Source organism: Callospermophilus lateralis, chromosome 2, assembly GCF_048772815.1.
Source record: "Callospermophilus lateralis isolate mCalLat2 chromosome 2, mCalLat2.hap1, whole genome shotgun sequence".
NCBI lineage: Eukaryota > Metazoa > Chordata > Mammalia > Rodentia > Sciuridae > Callospermophilus > Callospermophilus lateralis.
Genome location: NC_135306.1, coordinates 5,605,300 through 5,631,930, shown reverse-complemented (window position 1 = coordinate 5,631,930; position 26,631 = coordinate 5,605,300). Strand labels below are relative to the sequence as shown.

The 26,631-nt window shown below is 57.5% G+C and overlaps 1 protein-coding gene across 2 annotated transcripts in view; it reads left to right on the top strand.

The window, feature by feature from the left end:
- Window positions 1-6,733: 6,733 nt before the first annotated feature.
- The window catches only part of Ass1 (argininosuccinate synthase 1), a 45,578-nt gene continuing 25,680 nt past the window's right edge, over window positions 6,734-26,631 (top strand). The window contains exons 1-10 of one of the 2 annotated variants that reach the window (XM_076843081.2): window positions 6,741-6,811; window positions 8,201-8,306; window positions 11,393-11,451; window positions 13,131-13,237; window positions 14,545-14,613; window positions 15,507-15,695; window positions 20,743-20,799; window positions 22,421-22,495; window positions 25,587-25,657; window positions 26,123-26,153. In XM_076843081.2, coding sequence (XP_076699196.1) covers window positions 13,133-13,237; window positions 14,545-14,613; window positions 15,507-15,695; window positions 20,743-20,799; window positions 22,421-22,495; window positions 25,587-25,657; window positions 26,123-26,153 — 597 coding nt within the window. In that variant the 5' untranslated portion in view covers window positions 6,741-6,811; window positions 8,201-8,306; window positions 11,393-11,451; window positions 13,131-13,132. Of the gene's footprint in view, window positions 6,812-8,200; window positions 8,307-11,392; window positions 11,452-13,130; window positions 13,238-14,544; window positions 14,614-15,506; window positions 15,696-20,742; window positions 20,800-22,420; window positions 22,496-25,586; window positions 25,658-26,122; window positions 26,154-26,631 lie in introns of both variants that reach the window. The other variant, XM_076843080.2, reaches the window with a different exon arrangement.

Below are 26,631 nucleotides of genomic sequence, written 5' to 3'. Positions count from 1 at the left end.
TCTCTGTTTCTGGGGCCATTGCCCAGGTGTGGGCATTCACGAAGTGACTTCTGGTCCAACCTAGAGATGATTGCAGGGTGACATCTTCAAGTCTCTACACAGTCAGGCCCCTCCATGCAGAGCCCTGGGGTGGCAGGGGACAGAGGCAGAAGACAGGAAAGAGGCCTCTCTGTGGTCACGTGCACAGGCTGCAAGCAGGTGTGCAGCTTGCTGGGGACTCAGTTCTATGCCATCCATTCAGCTTGCCCTTGGCAGCTCAAACAAGTGGTCATAGAAGTCAGAGCCTGTTGCCAAAAGCTTGGTCCTTGTCCCCAATTCCAATCCAATAATAAGAACAGAACACAATTTTGAGAAAAAGGAAAAGGAAGGTTTCCCTAGCAAAGGAGAAGCACAGGCTGTCCCAGAGGCTGTGATTCTGCACTCAGCAGGAACAGGGGGCTTTTCAAGAGGTGACTCAGAGGTACATTCTCTGTTGGAGTTGTAATTCATTGTTAATTTGGGAGATGGTCACTTCTGAGATCTTCTGCCACCCCCAAAGTCTGCATGACTTCATTCCTCCGGTGGGTGTGTGCTCGAGGACAGATAACTCTGCCTAGGATGGGAGGAAGAAAGGTCATCCTGTTTCCCCTGAGATTAGGAGAGATGGGGAGAGATTAGGGGAGAAGGGGGAGAGGAAGAGACAGAAACATGTCCATTTAAAAAGTAAGTGGCAGTGGCAGAGCAGCAAGGGCTGTATTCAAGGCATAAAGTGGACCACAGTTAGGAGACCAGCCTGGGAAAAGTCACCCTGGGTGCAGTGTGCAGCAGGCCTTGGAGGGCGAGCCAGGCACAGGCAGAAGTCAGGTGAGGGGTGTCCGCAGGGCACAGGTGGAGTGATAGTGGTCTGGACCAAGACAACAGAAGTGGGGGTGGGAGACAGGCCGGAGCCTCGGTTCCCTCTTGTTGCTGGAGATGTCAGGCCTCTGCCATGTGCCAGCAGGACAACAAATGACAAGGACTGGCCTGGCAAGGAGGGGGAAGGGATCAGAGAGGCATCTCTAAGGAACAGCAAATGCCAAGACCATTCAGAAGGAAAGAGCCTGACATGGCAGCAACCACAAGCAAGCCACCACGGCAGGTGGGGACCCAGGGACGGAGGTTCAAGCCTCTGGTTTTGATCCTAAGAGTGATGGGGACCATCAAAGTCTTTTTTTTTTTTTTCCACATAATCATTTCATTCGTTAATATTTCTCTAAAGCATTACGATTGAAAAAAAACTACAATATCATTAGTATTACATCTAAAACAATCAATAGTCGCAGGGTCTATGAGGTGCAGTCCTTCAAGAGATGAATGGATAAAGAACATGTGGTCCATATATTCAATGGACTATTACTCAGCTTTCAAGAAGAGTGAAATTATGTGCCGGTGGATGGAGTTGGAGAATATCATGCTAAGTGAAATGAGTCAATCCAAACAACCAAAGGCTGAACGTTTTCTTTAATATGTGGGTGCCGATTCACAATAAGGGGTGGGGGCACTAGGGAAGAATAGAGTTACCTTAGATTAGGTAGAGGGGAGTAAAGGGGGTGGGGAGGGGATATGGAGACAGGAAGGATAGTAGAATGAGACAGACCGTATCACCTTATATACACATATGACTGCATGACCAATGTGTTTCTAACATGTACAATCAGAAAAATGAGAATTATACCCTATCTAGGTATGATAGATCAAAGTGTATAAATATCGATACTGTCATGTATAACTAATTAAAACAAATTTAAAAATTTTAATATTTTATTAGTTGCTGATGGACCTTTGTTGTATTTCTTTATATGTGGTGCTGAAAATTGAACCCAGTGCCTCACACATGTGAGGCAAGCTCTCTATCAGTGAGCCAAAACCCCAGTCCCAAAAATAAAAATAAAAATAAATTAAAAATTTAAAAAAAATAAATTCATAGTAATTCCTTGATGTCATCAAATATCCCATCAGTATTCAAACTTCCAATTTCTCATAAAGATATTTCTTTTGCTCTTAAAAAATATAGGATCCAAATGAAATCTACCCATGGTGATTGTTTATATCTCTTTTAGCTGAAAGCCCCGCCCTCCTTTTCTCCTTAAAATTTTTAAGATCCAGCTGGGCATGGTGGCACACACCCATAATTTCAGCCCCAAGGGAGGTTGAGGCAGGAAAATCACAAGTTTGATGCCAATCTTGGAAAATTGAGCAAGACTCTGATTCAAAATAAAAAATAAAAAGGGGCTGGGGCTGGGGCTCAGTGGTAGAGCGCTTACCTAGCATGTGTGAGGCACCAGGTTCAAGTCCCAGCACCACATAGAAATAAATTAATAAATAAAATAAATGTTCATTGACAATTTAAAAAGTATTTTTTAAAAAGGGCTAGAGAAGTACCTCAGTGGTAAGGCACCCCTGAGTTCAATCCCTAGTAGCACAAAAATTAAAATAAAATCCACTTTATTGAGATATAATTATTCTAGGTATGCAAGATTGGTTCAATACCTGAAAACCAATGTAATTCATCACATTTACAAAATAAAAGAGAAAATTGCAAAACTATTTCAATAAATATAGAAAAAGTGACAAAATTCAGCACTACTCATGATAAAACTTCCCAAAAAATTGGAATAAAAAATCTATAAAAGAACTACAACTAGCAACATACTCAACCATGAAAGACTGAATGAATGCTTTTCTCTAGATCATGAACAAGGATAGCCACTCTCATTCTATTCAACAATAAGACAAGAAAAAAAGGCACAAAGCTAATAAAGGAAAAAGTAAAACCACATTATTATCTACATAGAAAATTCTAAGTTATTTATAAAAATCTACAATTGATAAGTGAATTTAGCAAGGTTGCAAAATTCAAGGCCAATATACAAAAAATAATTGTACACTCTAACAACAAACAATTAGAAAATTAAAATATTATTTGCAATATCATCAAAAAGTTAAAATACTCAGAAGTAAATTTGATGAAAGGTAAGTAAGACCTGTAACTGAAAACCATAAAACATTGTTCAGACAACTGAGCTACCATGGGTCTTTTAGCATCTCCATTTAAACTGAGGTCTTTTATACCACCCATCAAAGATGCCCCAACATGCCAGGCCCTTTTCTTCTTTGAATGGAAGACTTGGACCTTTGCCTGAGAACAGGCCTCCACCTGGAAAGTTGTCCAACAAAACATTCATTCCAGAGTTGGATGCTGGGTCAACCATACCTGCAACCACAAAACCCCTCTCTCCTCTAACATGAGAGGTGGTATTGTTCACGCCACTATCAGAGACCCCAGGCCTTTCCCAGGAGAGCTACATGTTGTTTCCCACGTGCAGGATGTCCACTCCACCCTGATCTGTTTGGAACCTCGTCAACCTGAGGAGTTCTGCTAATTTACACGTTCAAAAGAGTCTTACCTGGGATCTCACATCAAAGGACCAGGTTTCTACCACTCACGTGTATAAGCTTCATCACTGTATTTAGAGAATTACCTCTAAAACTAAAACTAAACCCACTAAAAACTAAGTTAAACTAAAGTGAACTCTCCACAAATAAAGGCTATCTCAAGATGTAGCCCTACAGATTGGCCTGATTTTCATGAGCAACACAATTGTGCATGCATATAAAAATGCTTATTTTTAATGAACAGTTTTGGATTTTTTAATGCTGAAGAAATGTAATAAGTTATAAATAAATACAGATATACCATGTTCATGGATTGAAAACTCAATGTTGTTAATATGCCTACTTTCTCCCAAGAGAATCTATAGATGTAATTTTCAAAGTCTTCACAGGCATTTATTTATTTATTTAATGTAGATGGACACAATACCTTTATTTATTTATTTTTATGTGGTGCTGAGACTTGAACCCGGTGCCTCACACATGCTAGGCAAGTGCTCTGCCACTGAGCTACAGCCCCAGCCCCCACAGGCTTTTTATATAAGCTGACAAGCTGTTTCTACTATTAATATAGAAGTGCAAAGGACACAGAACGGTCAAAACAGGTAAACAATAGGTCAAAAGTGGAGGAGATGCCCTTCAAGACTTACTATAATCATACATTAAGCAAGATGACCTCATATTGACATAAAGGTAGATAAGTAAATCAACGGTACAGAATCAAGGAGTACAGAAGCAGACCCAATTAATTTTCGACACAAGTAGCCACATAATTCAATGGGGAAAATCCTCAGTCAATGCCAGAACAACCCGAAATTGATATGGGGGAAAAATGAATCATCAAAGAGTTTTAAGAATACATATAATCTGTTCTGATTTGAGTTTTTAAGAACTCTCTAGCCATTTGGTGGAGTAAAGGTTGGGGGGCCTTGGGGTAAGCAGGGAAACCAGCCAGGAGATTTGAGTAAGACCTTCTAATGGTCTGAGTAATAGAAGGTGGCAGACCAATGTGGGAGAGATGGAGGTGGAGAGAAAGGGGGCAGCCTGGATATACTTAGAAGATTTGGATATTCAGGCCCCAGTACCTCAGTTTCTCTACCCATCCATGCCTAGGTCCTGGTGTTTTTAGAGATATTGCCCAAGATCACTTGGCTAGAAGGTTTGACCTTGAGGAGCTCTGACCAAGGTGTGGGAAGGGGGTAAGATGAAAGTCAAAGGTTATGGTGGGGGGCTGGGCACAGTGGCACACACCTGTAATCACAGCGGCTGGGGAGGCTGAGACAGGAGGATCACAGTTCAAAGCCAGCCTCAGCAATGGCAAAGCACTAAGCAACTCAGTGAGACCCTGTCTCTAAATAAAATACAAAATAGGGCTGGATGTGGTTCAGTGGTCAAGTGCCCCTGAGTTCAATCTATGGTGGCTGAGGTCCAGTGGGGATCCCCTTTGACCATACCCCACCTCAAACCCAGGAACTTCTCTGCAGGATGAGATCTGGGGCAGGGTTAAATGTCCACCTAGCTGATGGCGGGGTGCTCATCCAGGAGCTGGCCAGTCTACCTGAACTAGACCTCTGCCTCTGGGAAACTGTCTACTCTGTGTATAAGGCCTCTGGTGGCAGTTTGGGCTCCTGGGTTCTCAGAAGAGAATAATTCTACTGCCCCTCATGTCACCAGTGCCTGTGTATCAGGAAGGGACCATCCACTGGACTGGAGCCATTTCCGTACCAGAGAGTAAAAGGTCCCTGTGGCCATGGGACTGGAACCTCAACTCCTCCATCAGTTCAGCTCAAACCTGAGCTAAAGAGGAAGGTTTGGGCCAGAGCTTCAGGGACTGGCTTCTAGTTCTGCTATGCCACTGACTTGCTGTGTGGCCTCAGGAAAGACACATCCTCGCTGTGTTTCGGGTTCCTGTCTGTATCACGGGGTAATAGATTTTGGGGTATCCTTGAAGATGGGACCCCACCCTCCCCTGGCAGGCTGCAGTTGGAAATGGCTGTCGTGAGGCCACGGGGCTGCGCCACTGCTGGTCTGTTCTCTCCTCGCGTGCTTTCTGCTGGTGTGGAAGGCCCAGGGTTTGGTGAGGTCCAGAGCTGATCCAGTGAGTGGGCCCAGGGGCAGCTGTCACACAACTTTCCTGGCAGGAGGGTTCTCAAGCCCCGCAGGGCGCCCAGTCTCATATGGCTCACTAGCCCCGTCATCATGGGCCAGACCCGGGTTTGGATACCGGGAGGCTAGAGCATTCACCAGGGTCCTGAAGCTGTGGTTTTGTTTGAGTTGGTGGGAGACCCTTCCCCCCTAGACAGACTCTCAGTTACTGCTCCTGACAGGGCTGGAGTGAGGCAGCCGTGGGCAGAGGGGACAGGCACTGACTGGCAGGACCAACAGCCCCACCAAGAGCCTGGTGGTGACTCAGGGTGGTAGCCGGTGAGGTGCAGGGCTCCCACTTGCCCAGGAGTCAGAGCTAGTTGAGGACAGGTACTTCACTTGGGGCCAGTCCCAGCTGCCGGCAATGGCCTTGGCCAGGCCCCTGGGACCTGGTGTTTTCCTGGGGTGTGGCCCAGTGCTTATGGCGGAGCTGCAGACCATGCCCATCACAACTCCAGGTCATTGTACAAGGCCAAGGATTCACTTCTGTGACCCCAACCTTCCCCTCTGTGCAGTGGGTCAGTGGTCGGCCGGTCGTTTATTCACCATTTACTGGGTGCCCTGGGGAATTTGGCCAGGCGCCAGGCTGTGGGGAGACAGCCAGAAGCAGTCATCCTGGGCTGAGGGATGCGACCCAAGCCATCCAGGGCCAGTTCCACCCTGTTCTCTCCTCTGCACCTGGACTCGGGCTCAGGGGCCAGTGTGGGGGGAAGGGAGGTGCTTTCAGGGCCGCAGAAGGCGCCTGAGGCCCGGCGGCACCGGCGGCTCCACGCTCTGTGCTTAAACAACCTTTATTCCCGCTCTCACCTCCAGGCACTTTGAACGCTCCCCAAGTGCCGGGCGGCGAGTCTCCAGCAAGAAGGCCGCGATCACCCTGCCTGTTACGCAGGTTCCAGCCACCGCCGCCTTCGTAGGCGCCACCAGCTTGCAAACCCGGCCGGGACCCGCGCCGCGCGCGCCCACGCCCGTGCGCCCCCGGGAGGCCGTGCTGGCGCGGGGCCCTGGGCGGAGGGCGGGCGGGGGGGAGGAAAGGGGCAGGGCAAGCAGGAGGAAGAGGCCGGGACCCGCCCACCCGCCAGTGGCCTCAAATTCTTAGAGGCTCCCGGCGGGGGCCCGGCCTGGGGGCGGGGCCTGTCGCGCGCGTGCCCCCACGTGTCCCAGGTCCCCAGCCCTGCCCCCGGCCCGGTGCTTATAACCCGGGATGCGCGCCTTTCCCGGCCCTGCTCCGCCGCCTGCCACCGCCGCCTGGATCCCGGTGAGTAGCCCCCGGCCCCTCCGCTTCCCGCGCTCTCTGCTCTAGGTCACCCCCTCCGCGATCCCAGTCCGAGCGCGTCGACTCCCGAAACGCCTCGCACCCGGGGCTTCGGCCGGGCACGAGGGAAGGAGGCCCACACCGGGGTTTCTGTTGATCACACGCTGGCGCCCAAATTTTGGTTCCTGGGATCTGGGGCGCCAGTTGGGGACACAAATCTCGGATCTGGGAAGTAGGACAGATGATGTGTCCCCTGTGCTAGCCGAGGTTCTTTCTGGATTTTTCCCTCTTGGATCTGGCTTCCTCTTGTCCGTGAAGCCCCCAAATGGAGACTTTGGGAGTCCCGAGGGTATGGGGCTCCCAATCCCGCTCCGACTCACCATCTGTCCCCACCTGTTTTTCTTGGCATAAAACTAGAGTTCCAGCCCCAGCTCGGCAGCCCTGCCCTCTGGGTCTTGGGCGTCTCACTTTTCCCTGAGCCTCAGTTTACCCTGGGCAGATGGACACAGGACCCTGACTACCTGCTCAGGGACGTGGTTGTGACTGGGTTCCTTTGCCTGCAGAGGGCACAGTCGCTGCTGTCCTTGGGGTATCCTCCCAACCCCATTTCCTGCTGGCCCTGGGCTGGGCTCTATGGGAGGGGCCCCTCTACAGGAAATGTCCGCCCTCTGGGTTGTTGCCTTTGGCCCCTGGGCGCTGGCTGCACCCTCCAGGGAAGCAGGATTCGTTGTGAAATGAAGGAAAATCCTCTTCCATCCTGCCAGGGCTCATTCTGAGGGGGCGAGTGTTCCCCCCTGCGAAATGGAGCTGTCTGCTCCTGAGTAGCTGGACCTGGCTGCAGGTGTCAGGGCAAGAACAGACCTGTCCTTTTCCCAAGGACAGACCAAGAGGTCCTGGGCTTTGATCCCAGGCCAGTGACCCCAGGCACATCACTCGGCCAATGACCGGAGAGGGGAGACAGGCCTTGGGTCATCCCCCAGCTCCAGTGCTTGTTTGTGTGTTGGAGCTGCTCGGGCCAGGCTGGGACTCATTCACAGACAGCAGGAGGCTGGTAAGGGCTCTGGAGACTGCGGAGGACAGTTCCTGGGTCCATGCATCGCTCACTGGGTCTGGGAGTGCAGATGCAAAACTGGGAAGGAGACCCGTCCCTATGCCCCTGGTATGGGTGTGACAAGGGAAGAAGACAGTAGAGTCTGAAATGGTCACAGAGGGACGAGGGACAGGAACTTTGGCACTGAGTAGCAAATGGCATCCTCTTCATTCCAACCCCCCTTCAGTCTCCCTCCACATTCCATCCAGGGCAGGGAGCCTGGGGTGGGATGTGGCTTGTCCCTGAAGGAGCCACCTGCACACCACATGAGAAGTAATTCCTCTTCTGCTCTGTGCAAGCAGACCCAGTGAGCGGGTGGTGAATCCTGTCCCCTGAGCTCCTGTACAGGGCCAGGCACAGGGTAAGGGCAGAAGACGCTCCCACCCTCTGCAGTCTCAGCCCTACTAAGTAAGTACTCACACGCACCCCCACCATCTGCATGTCTGTCCTGGGCTTGTGAAATCAGGTGCCCCAGGAGACTTGGGGTGGAGCCAGGTCCAGACCCACCTGCTGAGCCAGCACTTTCCCATGACCCATCTGTCTTCACCCTGGGTCCTGGGAGACTGGCCAGGACAGCCAGATGCCTTCATTGAGCACCAAATATAGGGGCCCTGAAATGAGTGGCTTGCCTGTGGTCACCCATGTGGAAAGAGGCACCTCACTGGAATTCAGGGTCTGTGGCTTTGATTTCTGCTTGAGTGACGTTGATCTTCCAGGCCCAGGCTCCCTCCCTAGACATGGAATAGGCCAGGCACCCACAGGCTCTTCGCTATTCCTAAATAAATGAACGAATGAATGAGTCAGTGTTCTTTTTCCTCCAAGTGTTCCCAGGAGAGGGTTCAAACATCTCTTACCAGGCTCCAGTGTACCTACTTAGTCCCCTAGCTGCTACTTTGGGGGATTTTTCACCCAAAACTTTCCTGAAATAACCCAAGCCTGTCAAGTGAAAGTTTAGGTTGGACCTGTAAGAGGGCAGTGCGCCTCCTTCCCATCAGTGTGCAGAATTGCAGCCCAGCTCTATCTGACACAGATGATTACACCCTGCAGGAGCGGAAATCCTTGAACAAAGAAGCCCCAAAGTAGGAGATAATCTGCTGGCCCAGGTGGAATCCAGGTTGTTGTTGTTGTTGTTTTTAAAACAATTATAACAAACCAAATTCAGCTGAACTGGGATGTTAGCTGCAGCGGTAGTCCTGAGCTATAGGGTGCAGGGCACACAGAAAAATAACAGGTAGAACAGGGGTGAGTCCTCAGAGCCTTTGCTGTGTGGAGTGGGGGAGGGACCTTAGGTCTCCTAGGGGACAGGGAGCAGCATCAGGCAGAGTGCAGTAGGAAGCCAGCAGTCTGCAGTCAGCCTGGGCTTGACGTCACTAGCCTATGACCGGGGCCTGTTGTTCCTTAGGCCTGGAAATGACGTGCATGTGACTGAACACAGCCTCTTGTCACTCCAGCTCTGACATTTTAGAGCCCCATGAGTTTTCCTCTGTGCTGAGGAAGTGCCTAGGCTGGCCTGGCACGTGTTCCCTGGGCACTAGCCAGGTGGCTCTGGCTAGGGCCACAGAGAATGCCCTCTGCCTTGCCAATGAGGCCAGGCTGGCAGGCAGCTTGACACGCGCTCACCTCCTCCACCCCAGGCATCTGCTGGTAAAGGCTGTCTGCACTGGCCTTGGCGCTGGATGGCCTCAGGCAGGGCCTGGGATCTGGAAAAACCTGCCCTGGGCCCTTCACGAGCTGGGGGAGCCTGACTTCAGAGAGGATCTACAAGGTGCCTCCCCAGGAGGGAAGCAGTGTCCTGGGGTGTCTGAACCCAAGGGGCTTTAGGTTGCTGTGCAGATGGGGAGACTGAGGCCTAGAGAGTGGGGGACTCGCCTGAGGTCAGCTGTGGCAGTGGTATGGAGTGCTCAGTGGACGCAGGCGTGGTGCCCAGCCCCGGGCTTCTCCCCAGCATCTCTAAATCCTTACCGCTGCCCTGTTTTGCAGATGAGCAGCCATGCTGACAGGGCTTCAGTGGCTGGAACCAGTTGTGGAGGCCTTAGCCTCAGCTCTGTCTGCAGAGCCGTGTGCTGTCTGGGTTCCATCTACCGTTCCTTTCTAACCTGTCTTCCCCGCCCCCAGACCCAGGCCTCAGCTTCTGCCTCAGGCTGCAGTCTCCTCACAGCCTGGGACCTTGGTGGCTGAGGGGGGAGGGTGTGTTACCAGGTGTCTTACTGCATGGCTTTCCCAGTCCGCCTGCCCAGCCAGTCTCTGAGCGCAAGCCGGCCTGAACATGGCATGCACAGACGTGCACGTGTGCACACAAGTAACCCATCCTTGCACAAACCCAAACACGTGCACACACAGATGTACTCCCAGGTACCCACCTCCAGGTGCACAGAGGTATGCACGCACACATGTCCTTTCTTAGGTATGCAATCCTGGGTGCTCACAGGTACCCACACATGTGCATGGTCAGGAACATGCTCCCAGGCACACGCGGTCCCTCACGTGGTTCTACCCAGGCTGAGGCTTGTGCCCACATGGCCAGGGAGGCCTAAGGGACCCTGTCTCTGAGAGGACCCCAGCCCTCCTTTTCTTCAGGGAGGCTGAACTGCAGAGAGCGCAACCAGCAGGACTTCTGACACTGGCCACAGGCACCCGAGGGGTGGCCTGGCCCTCACGGAATTCATGGTTGGGGGGCAATGGAACTCAGTACGTCACATGCTCTGAAGGCAGGAGAAGCACACTGGACCCACGAGGCAGAGCAGGGACAGGTGCCCGAGGGTGGTCTGTCTCTGCGGGCTGCCCTCTCCTGCTCCCAGGCCCTGGCTTGGCTCCAGGTATCTTTGGGAAGGGGCAGAATAGAGATGTCTCCGAAAGCTGGGTGAATCTGGAGCCAGCCTCCATTCTCCCTGGCTCTGGCCCACCCTGGCCTCCCAGATGTCAGCCCCCGGGCTCCCAACCACACCTGGCCTGCCATTTCCCACCCAGAGGGGGCAGCCTTGCCCGGAGCCCAGCTGATGTGTTTCCATCCTGGCTCCGCCCTTACCAGCCAGGTGAGCCCTGGGCAAGTTCCTGAACCCGAGTTCAGTTTCCTTGTCTCTAAAATGGGGATAGCCCCAAAAGGGAGGGCTCTGCGTGGTGAGATGGCCGTTTATCACCTGGACTATGGTGACAGTTTCATGAGAGTGTGCGCCTGCTGGGACTTGATGAGCCGGAGGCTTTAAACGTGCAGTTGATTGTGTGCTCGTCATAGAGCGCTTTTAAAATCAGTGTGGGACATTAACACCCATAATCCCCCTGCCACCCACACCCCGGCCGGCCCCAGAACAAGAGCTAGAGGGCGGGAGGGAGAAATGTCCCTGAAAGTCCCCTGGGGCAGGAGGCTGGAGCTGGACAGTGGCTCTGAGGCTCTGGGCCTCCCCCAAGTCTCCCTCTTGAGCCACTCCCAGGACCCAGCCACTGTTGCAGGTCCCAGGCTTCACGTCACCCAGGCTGAGCACCTTTTGCTTCCGCAGGGCGGTTCAGTCTGCGAAGACAGATTCCGGACACCAGGAACCCACACCTCCAGTCCCAGGTACCCCCACCTCGGTCCTTCCCGCCTCCCTCTCCCTCCTTCCCTCCATCTGGCACGGCCGGTTGCCTGGCTATGGTTGCCATGGGCACCGGCTGCTGGCTCCAGGGTCAGGGCCTGCTGAGCTGCTCAGGTCTGGGGCATCTGGCCCAGCTGGCGGGGGACAGGGCCTAGCGGGTGGCCGAATGCCTAGTGGAGGTGAGAGTGGGGGCCAAGATCAGAGCCACCACCCTGTCCCAACCACCCTGTTCCATGGGGTATCTCCCTTCTAAGCCCAGGGGCAGTGGGCCTGCGAGACCTGGGCTGACTGGTGGTGGCCTGTGGGAGGTGCTGGGGACTGCATGGTCGCATACTCAGGCTCCGGGCCCACCCTGAGCTCAAGGCTGGGTGACCTGGGAGAGCTACCTCACCTCTGCACTTCCAGGCACCAGAGCCACTGGCACGGAAAGCAGCAGCATTCGGGGAGCCTCCCAGGCCCTGTGTGTCTGCAGGGGACATCTGTGACCTTTTCCAGTAGTGTCTACTAAGGACCCCAGCTGGCTGTGCCCTTGGTTAAACTCCAGTGCAAATGCTCAGACCCAGGCAAATGCCCCTGTAATGCAGGAGGCTGGGGCCTGGGTCTAATCTGGCCCTGCGGCCTGCCAGCCTAGCCACCTGGGGCAGGTGAGCTGCCTCTCTGACCCTCAGTTTGCTTTTCAACTCCGTGAGTGAAACAGTCGCATCTCCCTTCAGGGTCACATGACAAGTACCAGGACAGTCAGGGGTCGGGAGAGCCCTGATGAAGCCTGGGGGCTCAGGGAGGGCCTCTGGCCAAGGACACAGGTGACCACGGTGCCTCTGTGCAGCTGGGGAGTGTCCTAGCTGCAGATGGACAGCTCTGTCATCTGTGGCTCCCGGGGACCACGCCTGGGTTTCAGAGGAGTCCTGCCTCGGCCGGTCTCCTTCCCTCTCCAGGCGTTTTCCCACCTGCACCCTGGGTGTGGGTCTCTGAGCCCGCGCTACTGAGATGTGCAGAGTTGAGCTCATGGCAGTGGCTCAGGGTCTCTCAGGGGTACTCCCCCCTCAGAGGAACTTGCATTTGAAACAACAAAATGCCTAAAATCCCAAGGAATGAAGGGAAAGGCCCCCGCAGCACCTCCCTGACAGCCCAGCTTCTGCAGGCAGACATTGCTCTGTGACCTTGAACTGTTAGTTCTGTGATCTTGACCCTGACCTCTCCGAGGCCTACTGTCTGTCTCCCCAGTAGGGACGATGACACCTACTTCACAGGTCACTGTGGGGGTCCAGGGCAATCCGCAGGAGACCCCCAGGGCCCTCTTTGCTTTGCCAAGGGGCAGCTGTGCTTAGGCACCTGCCAAGCCCTGCTCCCACAACCGACTGACCGGGCATCCAGAGGGCACCGGGCATCCAGAGGGCTCAGCCTCGAGGCCTGCCAGCACCTGGGGTTGGCGGGAGAGACGCCTCCCCAGTGTGGCTGTGCAGATATGCCAGGGTCAGGGTCCCTGGGGCGGGGGTGGAGGCAGGAGGGTGAACATTCTGTTCCCACCGCAGTGGCAGCATGTCCAGGGGATAAGGCTGCCCAAGGCCGAGGTCGGGCTGGGCCTGCAGCTCGCCAGGGCCAGGAGGGAGCTGTGGCGGGTGGCGGGCTCCCGAGTGCTCATGCTGCCCCTCCACTCCCCCAGACATGTCCGGGAAAGGCTCCGTGGTCCTGGCCTACAGTGGCGGCCTGGACACCTCCTGCATCCTTGTGTGGCTGAAGGAGCAAGGCTATGACGTCATCGCCTACCTGGTGAGGAGCGCCCTGTCTTCCTGCGCCTGCGTCCCTGTCCCAGCCAAGCTGCCCTCTACCTCTCTGCTCAGGTCCCTGTCTGCCTCCCGCTAGCCAAGCCGGCGTCAGAACTGGGGAAACAGCCTCTCCACAGGCAGAGGGGCTGTGGGTTTGGATGTGGGACATGGTCCTCCCCTCCCCAGAGTCACCGCCAGCCTCCAATAATCACATTGTAGAATCCAGAGTGGGAGGGGCCTGGGGGTTCCTTGTTGAGGATTCTAGTCCAACATAGTACAGCCTAAGAAACACCAAAGCAGAGCTGGTTCACATAACTGAGAAGTCCAGGGGATGGTGGGACTTCAGGTAAGGCAGGATCCAGGTGACTATCCAGATTTGTCTCCAACTTCACCTGTCTTCATTTCTGGCCTCTCCGTGGGGAAAGCAAGACTTCCAACAGGAACCATCATAGCCTGGCTTTCCCAGAGAGAGGAGGGCCTGCCCAGAGAGTGACGGGCCCCAAGGGTCTTCTCATTGGTCCAGTTGTTGCCCACCACACATTAGTCACTATGGCTGTGTCTGGGGACTAGGCCAGGGCCACAGGGAGTACAAAATGGGATTGACTCCCCTCCATTCCTGTGGAAAGGGTCCCCCCAGGAAAGAAGGTTCTGTTCCCAGAGAGTGGGGCTGGGCTGTGTGTGGCCAGGAGTGACCTGTGCACAGCTGTGAGCCCGATCTGTCCTTCCTGACTCAGGTGAGAGGAGGGAGGAGGGCAGCCAACTGGTGAGTGGCAGCCAGTGCCGAGTGGAGCCGGGAGCCCGGGGTGTGTTCCTCTGGCAGAGGCAGCACTGGCCCAGACCCTGGGAACCACAGGGGGATTTGAAAGCTGAGTGGCCCCAGGCAAGCACCTGCAGCTGGGCTCTGGGAAGATTCCAGAATGCAGAGAGCGGGCTTCAGGCAGGATCTGGGCAGCAGGCCCAAGGCCAGCCAGGGTCTAGCAGGGATCGGGAAGCAGGGGTCGGGCGGGAATGAGCTCAGGAGTCACAGCCTGGTGTGGGGGGGAACTGGGCCTGCGGCTCCTGCCAGGCAGCTGGCACTGCCCGGGGAGCGACGGCTGAGGGCCCAGGTGGGCTCAGGGGGAGCCCTGGACTCCCTGTGCCCAGGGCAGCGCAGCCAGCCTGCGACCTGGGCAGTGACTGCTTGGCACACCCACGGCCCAGCTGCAAGCACCCAGCCGCCTGCCCCTCCTCCTGTGTGACCTTGGCTGTCAGCGGAACCACCCCCTCCCCCCGGCTCTCCCCGGCTCACTAGACCTCTCTGCCTCTGCCCAGGCCAACATCGGCCAGAAGGAAGACTTCGAGGAGGCCAGGAAGAAGGCGCTGAAGCTCGGGGCCAAGAAGGTACCGGGAGGTGGGGCCGAGGCTGGCGGGGCACAACGGGAGGGCCAGCGTGGGTCGCCTGCCCAGGACTCCTGTCCCCTGCGTCCCTCCAGTGTGCCCTCTGGTCTCCAGAGTGTGAGGCCCAGCTCTGCTCAGGGGTCCCCAGCCGCTCACCCTCCTACCAACTTCCTGCCCGGCCATCTCTTCCCGTCCGTCCGTCCATCTGTCCTTGTCTGCTTGGTTTCTCTGTCCGCCCACCCGCCCCTGTGTCCTCTCTCCGCCTCCTGCCCTTGGTGCCCGCTCCACTCTTACCCATTTGCAATGTTTTCTTCTCTTTTCTTGCATGGAGCACTGGGGTTCACCCACCTTGTTCTCGCACCATCCCTGTGAATGTCCCCACAGTAAACAGGCAAATGGCAGATTACTATCATCATAGGAAGCATGTCCACTCAGTCTCCCTGAAGGGGTCTTGGGGCCCCAGGTGTGCCTTCTCAGCCCGGCACTGTTCCCAGGGACCTGGCCATGCTGTGCAATGTGGGATGTTTAGTGACATCTTTGGTCTTTACGTTCAGAAAACTCCCCTAACCTGGCAACTGTGATGACCAGAAATATCTCCAGATGTGGCCAAATGTCCCTGGGGAACGGAGCCACCCCTTTGTTTACTGCTATAGATCTTAAGTGGCACTAAGTTCCACCTCAGGGAGGATTTAGGAGCCACATCCAGTTTTAGCTAGGGGGTGTGGGATCGGCTAGCAGTGTCTGCCTTGGGTGCAGGAGGGAGAGTTTGTTGGATCCATTGGTGATGTCTGCTGTGCTGTCGGGCTGGGGAAAGGGTCGGGACAGCGTGTCACAGATATCCGCCGCTGGCGTGGCCGGACCTTGCCGAGGCCCCTCTCATGGCCCCTGTCCCACAGGTGTTCATTGAGGACGTCAGCAGGGAGTTCGTGGAGGAGTTCATCTGGCCTGCCGTCCAGTCCAGCGCGCTGTACGAGGACCGCTACCTCCTGGGCACGTCGCTGGCCAGGCCCTGCATAGCCCGCAAGCAGGTGGAGATCGCCCAGCGGGAGGGAGCCAAGTACGTGTCCCACGGCGCCACAGGCAAGGTGAGGCCAGGACCCGGGAGGACTGGGCGAGGGGGGAGGGACCGAGGCCTGCCACAGCGACGCGGGCAGCCAGGGTGACGGTGGTCCAGGGGGCTGTGCCCAGGTCAGCATGGTACAGTCCGGCTTTGTTAGGACCCGTGAGGGCGGTTCTCTTGTGCAGAGGGAGGAGCCACGTCGTCCCCTCCCCACCCCACCCCCGCGTGGCAGACTTGACGCAGGCCTGGCTGAAGTTGCAGTGTCACCATGGGGCTTGGTGAAGGGACAGGGACCCCGAGTGGGCAGAGGGGGTCAAACTCTGCAGAAACAAGGGTTCCCCCAGCCGGTGGCCGAGACGTGGAAACTGCTGCCTGGCAGCTCTGAAGGCGGAGGTCCAAGGTCCAGGGTCAGCAGGGCCCGCGCCTCTGCAGGTGCCCGGGAAGGGTCTGTCTGCCCGCCCAGCTCCTGGCCTCGCTCCTTGGCTGGAGAAGTGTCATTGCCCCCCTCACTGTCACACTCATCACGGGGCCTCCCCTCAGCACATGCCTCATTCCTCCTTTAATAAGGACACCGACCTCATTGCATGAGGGCCACCCCGATGACCTCCTCATAGATTGGTCACGTGCTGAGGTCCTGGGGTCAGGACTACCCTGGTCTCTAGGGAGGCCTGACTCACGCCCTCACACATGCACCTCCTCTGCCCGCGAGGCCCCAGGCAGCCTGCGGAGGACTCTGCAGCTAAGGCTGTCCCCAGAGCCAGGATCCCCAGCAATGTTGGCAAGGGTCAGGGGACAGACTCTTGAGACACAAGCTCTCCCAGGCAGTGGGCACCGAGGCCTGGCACGGGACTGGCTGCTTCACAATCCGCAGGCGCTGATTCTCCCAGTGACGGGGAAGCAGGCCACGGCTCTCTGAGCTGCAGGGACACAGGCAGCTAAGGTCACAGGTCACGGTGGGGGAGACAGGACCTGAGCGCGGCCTTGCAAAGAGCCGCCCACCAGGATGGCACTGGCCGTCTTTGAAAGCTCAGGTGCACCTTCTTTCTCTGTTGTGCCGGGCGTCTGTAAAGGGTTGGATGCCTGTGAGCACGGGCACAGGGAACCCCGTGGACCTGTGGCCAGTCCTCGGGGGCCCATGTCCTAGCAAGGGAGAGGAGAGTGGACACGCGGTGAGGCGGCTGGGGGGACCGTGCTACAGAGCTTGGCCCTGAAAGTGAGTGCAAACCAGGGCGTGGGAACAGTGTGCCAAGCAGAGGGACAGCCGAAACCAGAGGCTCTGACCCGTGGTCTGTCTGGAATCAAGCAGCAGGGTCAGGGTTGAGCCGAGGCCATGCTAGGGGGTGGCTGGTCCTGAGTGGACTGGGTCGTGTGGAATGTCACACAGGCTTCATGGGGGTGGCCGGCAGTTCCCCAGAGGGATGCTGGGACGTGCTGGGCTGAATGGTGGGCAGCAGAGACTGAGAAGCGTTCCTGGCCCACGCACCCGCAGCCCTGGTTTTCACGAGTACCCCAGTTGGGGGTGATACGATGCTGGAAAAGCAGATGAGGAGGGGTGGGCAGCCCTGGGCTGTCTGGGCATGGATGTGTGCCTCTGCTGTGAGGCTGTGTGGCAGAGGGTGCAGGGGAGACCCCGAGGTTGGACTGGGGCCAGGGCCTGCATAGCCAGGTTCAATCGAGTCCAGGCCCCGCAGCTCCCACAGTGTTCGACAGACCCCCACGAGTTTCTGCTTCCTCATCTGTCAAATGAGGACGAAAACAGAGCCCAGCCTGTGGGGTGCTGAGGAGCAGCGGTCGGGTGATTCCCAGGAGCCTGCAGGTGGGTCTGGGCGCCCAGAACGCAGTGCAGGAGATGCCCCGATCCCAGGTAGCAGCCTGAGCTAGGCAAAGGAAGGCCACCGAACCAGTGTCACTGCAGCATCTCACCTGCCCAGGTGGACCTATCTGGCAGTGGGTGCCCTATCCAGGGAGCATTCCAGCTGAGACCAGGGGGTTGGGATTTTGGAAGGGGTCCTGCCAGAGGAGGTCTCTCTGGTGGTACTGCCAGAATTCAGTTGAGCGACATCCATGTTAGCAAGTGGGTGGGTGCATGGGTTGGGGGTGGGTCAGGCTCTGGCTTGAGCAGCTCCAGGGTCCAAGCCCAGATCCCCCACTCCAGACGGGCCCACTAGCAGTTGGGAGCAGCTGCCCACATCTCTGTGTGCGCTGCCCCCAGGTGACCACCAGAGGGAGCCAGAGCCCGGGGCTTGGGGAAGTTGCTGGCGGCTGCAGAGGCCAGGTACACCCAGTGTTCTGTTCCCACTGGGGTCCAGTGGGGCTTGGTTCTGAAGAACGCCCTCTGCCCATGTTCTGCGGCTGCTTGGGAATTGGGGGTGACCCTGCAGTTCGCACTCAGGGACCACAGGAGGGGTGGTCAAACTTGAAATGTCCCTGGGGGTTTCCAAGACTAGCTGTGGACAGGCCATCAGGACCACCCTCTCTTAGCTGGGGGGTGACAGCAAGGTGTCCTCCCCTGCCTCAGTGTCCCCTTATGTGTGGTACCTGGGAAGCCCCCGACAGCCCCTGAAGACGGTTTCTGGGAACCGGGGAGCCCGTGGGGATCACTGGGAGGCTGAGGATGGAGCCTCGTGCACAGGCGCAGCTCCTGCTTGGACGGTGGGCACCAGTGACCCCGCGTCAGGAGGCAGGTGTCCCAAAAGGGTGGTCACGTGAGGTCAACCAGAGGCCATGTGCAGGGCCTTGCGTGGTAGCCTGCAGGGCAACCCCAAGGCCTGTCCCCGGGCCCGCGGCCACTCCTGGAGCAACCGCAGCTGCCCATGCTCTGTTCCTCACCTGGGGGGTGCAGGGAACCAGGACCCTGGGGCAGGCCTCGAGGCGCTTATTCACCCCGCAGGGGGATCCACCTCTGCTCCACACACTAGGGGAGTCAGAGGCCCTGGGGGACTTAGGGACAGGCATGCTAGTGCTGGTGCCCGGTGCAGGAGTTGGGTGAAGTGACAGAAAAGGGCATTCCTGAGCCTGCAGGCCAGAGGCAGCTCCCTCCCAGGGTCAGGCCACACCCAGTGGAGAGTGGCGCCCTTTTCCTGCCCTTCTGTGCCCTTCATTGAGCCAGCCGGATCCCCCTCCCAGAGAGCAGCGCAGAAGCCCTGTGGACCCTGACTCCCAGCAGTTTGGGAAGAAGGGCCTGGAAACATGAGCCTAAGACTCTGGTGGGGGGGCAACTTCATATATGGCACCATCTGTGGGGCTGTCCCAGGGGCAGATGGGGGCCCCGCACCCTCGGTCCCAGTGGGCACTGTGCTGTGGTACGCGAGACCCGTACCTCCTTCTCCTGCTGCCAGGAGCTGCCCTGGGGCTGGGGGTCCTGGGGCTGGGGAGGGCCCTGAGTGGGGCCGCGGGCTCTTGCTGGGACAGGCTTTGAACAAGGAAGCCTGTTTGGATTCTTAGAGGTTCTCTGGCTCCCCAACAGATGGGTGTCCCCTGGTGGCATCTGGGTCGGCAGACACCACTCAGCCGGGCCGGCTGGGGAGGTACAAGCCGTCTTTGTGTTGGGGAAACATGAAGCCGTGGAGAGAAAATAGCTGGTACAAGCAGCATCCGCTGTGTGCTTTACAAATTGAAAACGAATCTGCTTTGTACTGAAGCAGGGCTGGCCGTGGGCCCTGAGCAAGTGTTCCCATTCCCCAGTGTCCCTGCCCAGAACCGACCTCAAGGGCAGCTGGAAGGATTCAGTGGACTCACCTTCACATCTGTTGCTGAGTGTGAATTATGAGGGTGGGTGTTTGCTGTGTGGCTCTGTGTAGTCAGACTTACCTCTCTGAACTCCCTGCTCCTTGTCCATAAAATGGGGTTGAAATTCCCACTGGCCCCAAGTGGCTGCCTGTGTGGCAGGGCATAGTAGGTGCTCACTAGAGACGGAGTGGAGGGGAGGGGGCCTGCTGGAGGATCCAGCTTGGGTCCTGGGGGCAGCAGAGGGGAGCAGACACAGCTCCACAGCCGAGAGGGGCTGGAACCTGGATTTCCGCGTCCCCTGACGAGGCTCTGGAAAATGACATGTTATTCCCGCTGCTGCCTGGCTGCGCCGTGCGGTTTTCACAGTAGGCCCAAGGTCCCTCTGTCATTTCCACAGTGATCGAGTCTCCTTGCCACTGAGCCCGCCCTGGAGCAGGCGGGCGTGCGGCGGCTTCCCTGGGCTCCCGTGCAGCGCGCCTGCACCCAGCCCTGCCCCCTCCTCCTCGTCCTGGTCATGAGCCTGGTGGCCCGGGGAGCGAGCAGAGTGACTCTGCACTGGACAGCAGAAGGGCAGGCCGGCCACCTGCAAACTGTGCTCCCTGGGCTCCTGTTCGTGCAGAGAGGTGCTAAGCAGGGAAGGCCCTCCCTCTCGCCTGGCCCCTCTCCTCGCTGACCAGCCACTGTACAGTTGGAAACAGGCCCCGGGAGGTGACAGGATTCCCCCCTTTATGGGTGAGGAGGAACTAGCACCAGGACAGGGTCAGGCAGCTCCGGGGCTGCCTGGAGAGGACCCCGGCCCTCAGGGCTTCTCACACTTGGAATCTGGTCCAGGCCTCTGTCCCCAAGGGTCCAGATGTTCCTGTACACTGCTGCATGCACACCCCTCCCTGCTCCGTGCCCCCAGAATCCCACACCCTGCACATACCCTAGTCTTGTGACCCCATACACGTGGCTACGTGTGCACATGTTCTACGCGCCAGACTGCAGCATGCAGCTCTGCACCCCGACAAGTGCACACCTGTGCCTCTCGCACGCTCACTCTGTACACAGGCTACAGCGCTCAGTCTGGCCCCGCGTTGCCTCCTGCGCCTCTGCGCTCCCTCCACACCCAGCTCCCACCCAGAAGCTGCTGGTGGAGTCCTGGTCCCACCCTGGGGCAGGGGCTGCTTTGCAGCTGGTGTCTTTAAAGTGGGCCAGGGCGACCACCCTTGGGAGGCTGCAGGTGGGGAGGTGGGCGTGAGCTCAGGAACAGAGTTCTTTGCCAGCACGGTCCCTGTCCACTCCCCCCCTTGGCCCCAGACCTTGTCCTGTGTGTCCTGACCAGCCTGTGTTCTGAACTGCAGGGCAACGACCAGGTCCGTTTTGAGCTCACCTGCTACTCACTGGCGCCCCAGATTAAGGTAAGCCCTTGCCGTCCTCCTGGGGCAGGTGCCGGGGCTCAGGGATGGAAGCTACTGAGCCTTCTCCAGGGTGTCGGGACCATAGCTCCCGTCAAGAACATCCACTGGGAGGACAGTCCTCAGAGGCCATGCTCTCCCTTGTCTCATTCCTCCTGGAGGTGGTGCCCAGGTGGACCCTGCAGCCAGTGTCCTTGGGTCCCCAGAGGCAGGCCAGAATGACTGGGACATGGCCCTCCCAGCCCTGAGAAGGACCATCTGGCTACACCCTGTTCCTCCCTGGCTGCTGGGGCTGACTCTGGCATCTTGGGCCCGTTCCTGGGATACAGAACCCCAGGATCTTGGGGAATGAACCCCCTCTGTCTGTGGACTGTCCCCTCCCCGTCCAGCCTGGGCCTCTGTCTGTCCTTCCATCCATCCAGTCCTTCACTCACACAGCGTTTACTGAGCGCCTGCTGGGAACCAGCTCAGCCAGGCTCCAGGTGAGCCGTGCAGGGGCATGCTCCCGGGCCTGCAGCCAGAGCGGTGGCAGTGTTTGGATGTGGCCCTGCGGATCATTTCCAGATCCCCTAGTGGCCACATTAAAACACGGTAACATCATCTTATATATCAAACCCCATGGACTCAGCCAGGCGTCAATGCCCACAGAGCCACAGGAGACGTCTATGTGCTTCCTTCTTGGGGCTGGGCTGTCGGTGGGGACGGCCACCTCCCAGCACTCACCAGAGCCATGTCCTGGACAGGGAGCCTCCACCTGAGCTCCTTTCCTGTCCCTTTGGCTGGAGCCACAGCAGCTTGCCCCTCCCTGCCCCCAGGGGCTCTAGGAGCATCCCCTTCCTCCTGCGGCAGGTCTTTCTCTGTCCTTTTATCCTGGGGCAGTTGTCTGGGCCCAGGCGTGGCCTGGAGGTGAGCCATGATGAGCCCTAGTGAGTGATTCTGACCCCACATGCCAGGCCACAGTTGCCCTCGGTCAGTGGCTACCTGTGGGCCTTCTGCAGCCAGGAGGCTGCCGAGGCCCAGGCCTCCACTTCTCTGCTTCCCGCAGCAGCTTGGGGTCAGGGGCCAGGACGTCCAGTTTCTGGGTCTTTGTCCGCAGAGGCCAAGCCAGGGGCTGCGGTGGGGCTGGGGGAGCCCTGAGGGCCTGGGTCATTCTCAGCAGGGAGCCTGGTCCAGGGACGCCTCACTCTAGGGCCAGGAGAGGAAAGCAGGTCCTGCTGCCACCCCACCCACCGGCCACACCAGCCCCAGCCCAGAAGCCACGCCCAGCTCCCCCTGTACCTGATGGCCCCTCCCTCAGGCCTGGGCTCCTTCCCCACTCAGAGCAGTGGGTGGCAGCAACGTATTTCACCTCTGGGACCCCCAGTCACCGAGGATCGTTGGACCTTGAAGCCCAGGTGGTTTAGATCCTCAGGTCTCAGCTAGGGGGACTGAGCCCATGGGGGCCGAGAGCAGGCACCCCAGTGTGGCAGCCTCTGCCCTCCCCCTGCCCATCCCCACGGAGACCCCCGGTGGCCATCAGAGCCACGAGCCCTTCCCAGAAGTGCCAGCTCTTCTGCCAAGGACCAGGAGGAGTCAGCAACCTTGCCCTGCCCAGGCCTGACAGCTCGCCCCGTCCCTGGTCCAGGTCATCGCTCCCTGGAGGATGCCCGAGTTCTACAATCGCTTCAAGGGCCGCAATGACCTGATGGACTACGCCAAGGTAAGAGCTGGGCCTCCACTGTCGCCCTGGCCACCGCCCACTGCCCTCCCCATGCATCCTGCAGGGCTCCTGTGGGCCAGTGGCACCAAGCCAACACTGATCCCACAGGGCGGGAGATTGAACCTCTGTTCCTGTTGCACCCCAGGGGCACTTGCCCCCTGGGTCAGACCCACAGAGGTGTGGTCATCTGCAGTACCCACTCCCTGGGCTGGCATCTCTAAGGGGTATGCCACCTGGCCAGAGGGTGCTGGCTGTCTCCTTCCCATTTCCAGGAGACCCGCATCCTGCTTGCCACCTCTGTGGTGTGTGTCTCTGTGGGGGTCCTTCTGGGACAACTGGGAGCGGGTCTGAGCCAGAGGCTGCTCTGTGCACCTCAATTACCTGACCGCTAATTGTCCCCAGTGCTTCCTGGGAACAGGTAGGCGCTCGAGGAGAGTGGTAGACAAAGACCTGTGTGGCGCCGGCCCTTTTTGAAGTACAAGTTGCAATAAAACATATTAGAAGTTTTGCATCAAGATCCTTAGCCGCTCCCCGGGGTGGCTTTCTTTTTAGCGACTCAATGGCAGCACTTGACAAACAGCCTCAATCAATCAGACGGGGAAAGCAACTCGGTGCACACACCAGAAAATTGCTCAGGTTTTTAAATAGCAGTCGCCAGGGCTGGCTGTGCGCTCTCGCTGCCGCCGAGGTGCCTCGTGGCAGGGGACGCGGCGGGAACGCAGCCCTGCCCCTGCCGCCAGCATCCCATTAAGACCTGGAGCGCTGGGAGGAAAGACCTCCTCCACCATCTGTTGTTTTATTATTAAGAGGGGAGTTTACAAGACCAAACCCATATGTTGCCAAACAAATCGTCAAATAGCAGCGCTATTAAGAGAGCGGAGGTTGGCGCGGCGTCCCCTCCCCCCCTCGTCTCCTTGATGATATAGAATATGAAGCGTGTCTCGTCTTTAAGAATAATGAATTGCAGCCCCCACACGTCATGGTGGCCATGCTCAGACCTGGAGTCTCAGTGGAAGGGAGCGTCAGAGCTGGCCCACACAGTGCCCTCTGTTCCCGCAAGTCCCCGCACAAAACTGGCTCCTGGGTTTTCCAGCAAAAATGGACTTCAGGAGCATCGCGGTCCCTCCTGCCCAGATTCTGGGAAGAAGGCCCTTGGTTTAGCTTCCCTCCCAAAAAACCTCACGAACAGGAGAAGTGGGCCCGGGAAAGACGAGCTGCCCCCTCAGCTGCCCACCCTCTTTCTGGGAGCTGGGTTTCAGAATAGAGCTGTGGGCAGTCTGAGCGCACTCTACAAGGGCCACAGAGCCACCCAGGAAATGACCAGAATAACTGAGCAGCCACCGGGCTTTGTCCAAAATCCCGAGCCAGGCAGAATCCGAGACAGACGAGACAAAAATCAATGGGGCTTTGGAAATCTTTGCTTTCGAGACCTGTAAGCAGCCAAGGCCAAAGGGCTCTCTGAGTCTCGGAAAAACATGGATTTCTTTCACGTCCCGTCTTCCCCAGGCCCATCACCCAAGGGGGAGATGCTCAGAGCCTCGCATCCTCTCATTGTCACTAGACTTCATAGGAACAGTCATAGCCAGACTCCGGGGAAAACCACCCCATACTGAAGACAGTTTGTTTTCCATTCTCTATCACCACCAGAGATTTGGGGAGCCAGGGCCCCAGGACAGACAGGGGTGGGGAAACACGTCTCCCAGGTCTTGGGTCGTCACCCTGGTTGGTTCTGTGGGCCTGCCTGCTCTCCCTCCTCCTTTCCTCCCCTCTTGCTCTCCTCTCCTCACCCTTGATGGAGGCTCAGTAGGGAAGAGAGGGCATGGGTTCCCACAGCCTCCCCCCAGGAACCTGGGTGACCGATTTTCTTAGCCCCAGCCACCAGCCCTAAGTCTGGAAGACAAGGCCCACCAGGCCACCAGCATGTCCCTATGGTGTAGTCACAGGGTCCTGGATCCTGCGCCTGGCAGCTGCACGGGGGAAAAGGCCCAGGCGAGTGTCCACCTCCGACTCTGGACACTAGGAGACATGTGCCCCCCAACACGGAGCAGCCTGGAAACGCGGTGTTCTTGTGGCCCATGTGGCTTAAATCAAGAGGCAGAAGCCCTAGGGGAGGCATGAGCTGTTTGTTCTTGTTTTTTAAGTGATTCTATTGCTAAAGCTACAAAACTAAACCCTGTTGGTGTGTTCGATTTGGGTGCCTTGTCTGAAGTAGAGATGAAGGAACGCAGCAGCCACCTAGGGGAGGGTTCCAGAACCTGTCGTGGGCAGAGCCCCATCGGCAGAGAGGTGGCCCTGGCTGCTGCTGGTGGGGGCCAAGACCACTGGGGCAAGGTGCTCCGGGGCTGGGAGGCAGAGCGTCGGGTCTCACTGGCTTCAAGGGGCCCCTGGCCTGCCCTCTGCCTGGTAGGCCTCAGGAGGGGAGAACGCGCCAAGAGTCCTGTGCTGGGAGGACCTGAGTGCCATGCAGGTTCCAGTCAGGTGTCAGCCAGGGGGCACGGTCAGTAAGGCACCAGCCCTGTCCTTTCCCCAAATGTTAAGTAAGGCCCAGGGAAAGGGGTTCCTTTAACCATGGAGGACCACTGGGAAGCAAACCCTGACCAGAGCCAAGTCTCATGGAAAAGCAAGGCCTCCAGCCGGGGCTATCCCCTTGCAAGCTCCACGATGACATACGTGGCAATTGCCCTGGGCTTGGGGAGGGTGTGGTTCCCAGCAGGTCTTGCACTTCAGGGCCACGAGCTGACGCTGTCCTGGGTCCCTCCTGTGGAAGGGTCCATACTGAGCACGGTGTGGACTCTGGGAGAGATGCCTGGGTTCACACCCTGGCTCTGCAGGGGCTCTGTGGGGGTCAGTGAGCCAGTGCTGGGACCCTCAGCACAGTGCCTGGCACCAGGTTCTCCAGGGGCCCTTGGAGTATGGACTCAGAGTCTTCTGGAAGGAAGCTCCAAGATCAGCATCCCAAGCACTTGGTCTTTGGCAGGTCTAGCAGCGGACCTCGCTCCTCCTGCAGGGCGGCCCCCGGTGGTCCAGAGCCTGACCCTCAGGGCCCCTTCCAGCCATCTCACATCTGCCCCATGTTGTCTCTAACCTGCAGCAACACGGAATTCCCATTCCGGTCACCCCCAAGAACCCCTGGAGCATGGACGAGAACCTCATGCACATCAGGTAAGACGTGCCTACCCCACACCTGAGGTCCTGCCTCCCGGAGCGGTCACCCAGTCACCCGCTCCCACTGCTGCTTCTACTGTAGTTCTGTGTCAGTGGGGACCTGGCCTTGCCTGGGGCAGTAGGGGGACTTCTTTGAGGAAGTGGCAGTTAAAACCTTGAGGATGAACGGGGCTCAGTATTGAAGGCAGAGGGATGGCATGGGAAGGTCCCCAGCCAGAGGCCCCGTGTGTGGAGCCTGGGCCTGTACCCCAGAATCCAAGGGCACTGTCCCGCTCTTCTTTGCAGCCCTTGGCTCTCACAGCCAACGGGGGTGGGCGGGGGGGTTCCAGGCAGGGTGGGCAGCCAGTGTTTTGGCAGACAGGAAACGGCAGACCAGACTGGTGGGCACACAACGGGCGGAGGCATGTGCCTGGCGTGGCCGTGTCCCTTCCCGACTCACCCTGTTTCCCTCTCTCCCCACAGCTACGAGGCTGGAATCCTGGAGAACCCCAAGGTAATCTCCGTTCCTTTTTGCTGGCCACCTTTGGTGGTGGCTCCGTGCCTGTGCCCTCTGATGTATTTGTAGCCTAATTTGAAATTTCACGGGGGGCAGGCCTGGAGCAGAGCCTTGTCCCTGACCCTCCCACCGACCCCCCTCCCCGTGCTCTTTCTAATTGCTGTCGGGATGAATAGGGAAGGAAGTATTTCAGAGCCGCCAGGAGAGAGGGGACTGTGAGACAATAAAGGCGTCATTAGGCAGATGAGACACTTGTGGGAGGACCCAGCCTGTGCCCACAGCCTCGCCCATGGCGTGTGGGACTGAGTGGCAGGACCCATTTGTCTGCATCTGTCCCACGCTCGCCCTGGTCTCCCTGATCCTGTTCCCGACCTCCAGGCTGGCCAGGCTGGGCCCTCAGCCGGGTTTGAAGTTTGGGGTTTCTCTCCTCGGGGGTTTCTTTGTGTCTCCCCTGCCCACCATGGGAGGTGGGGGA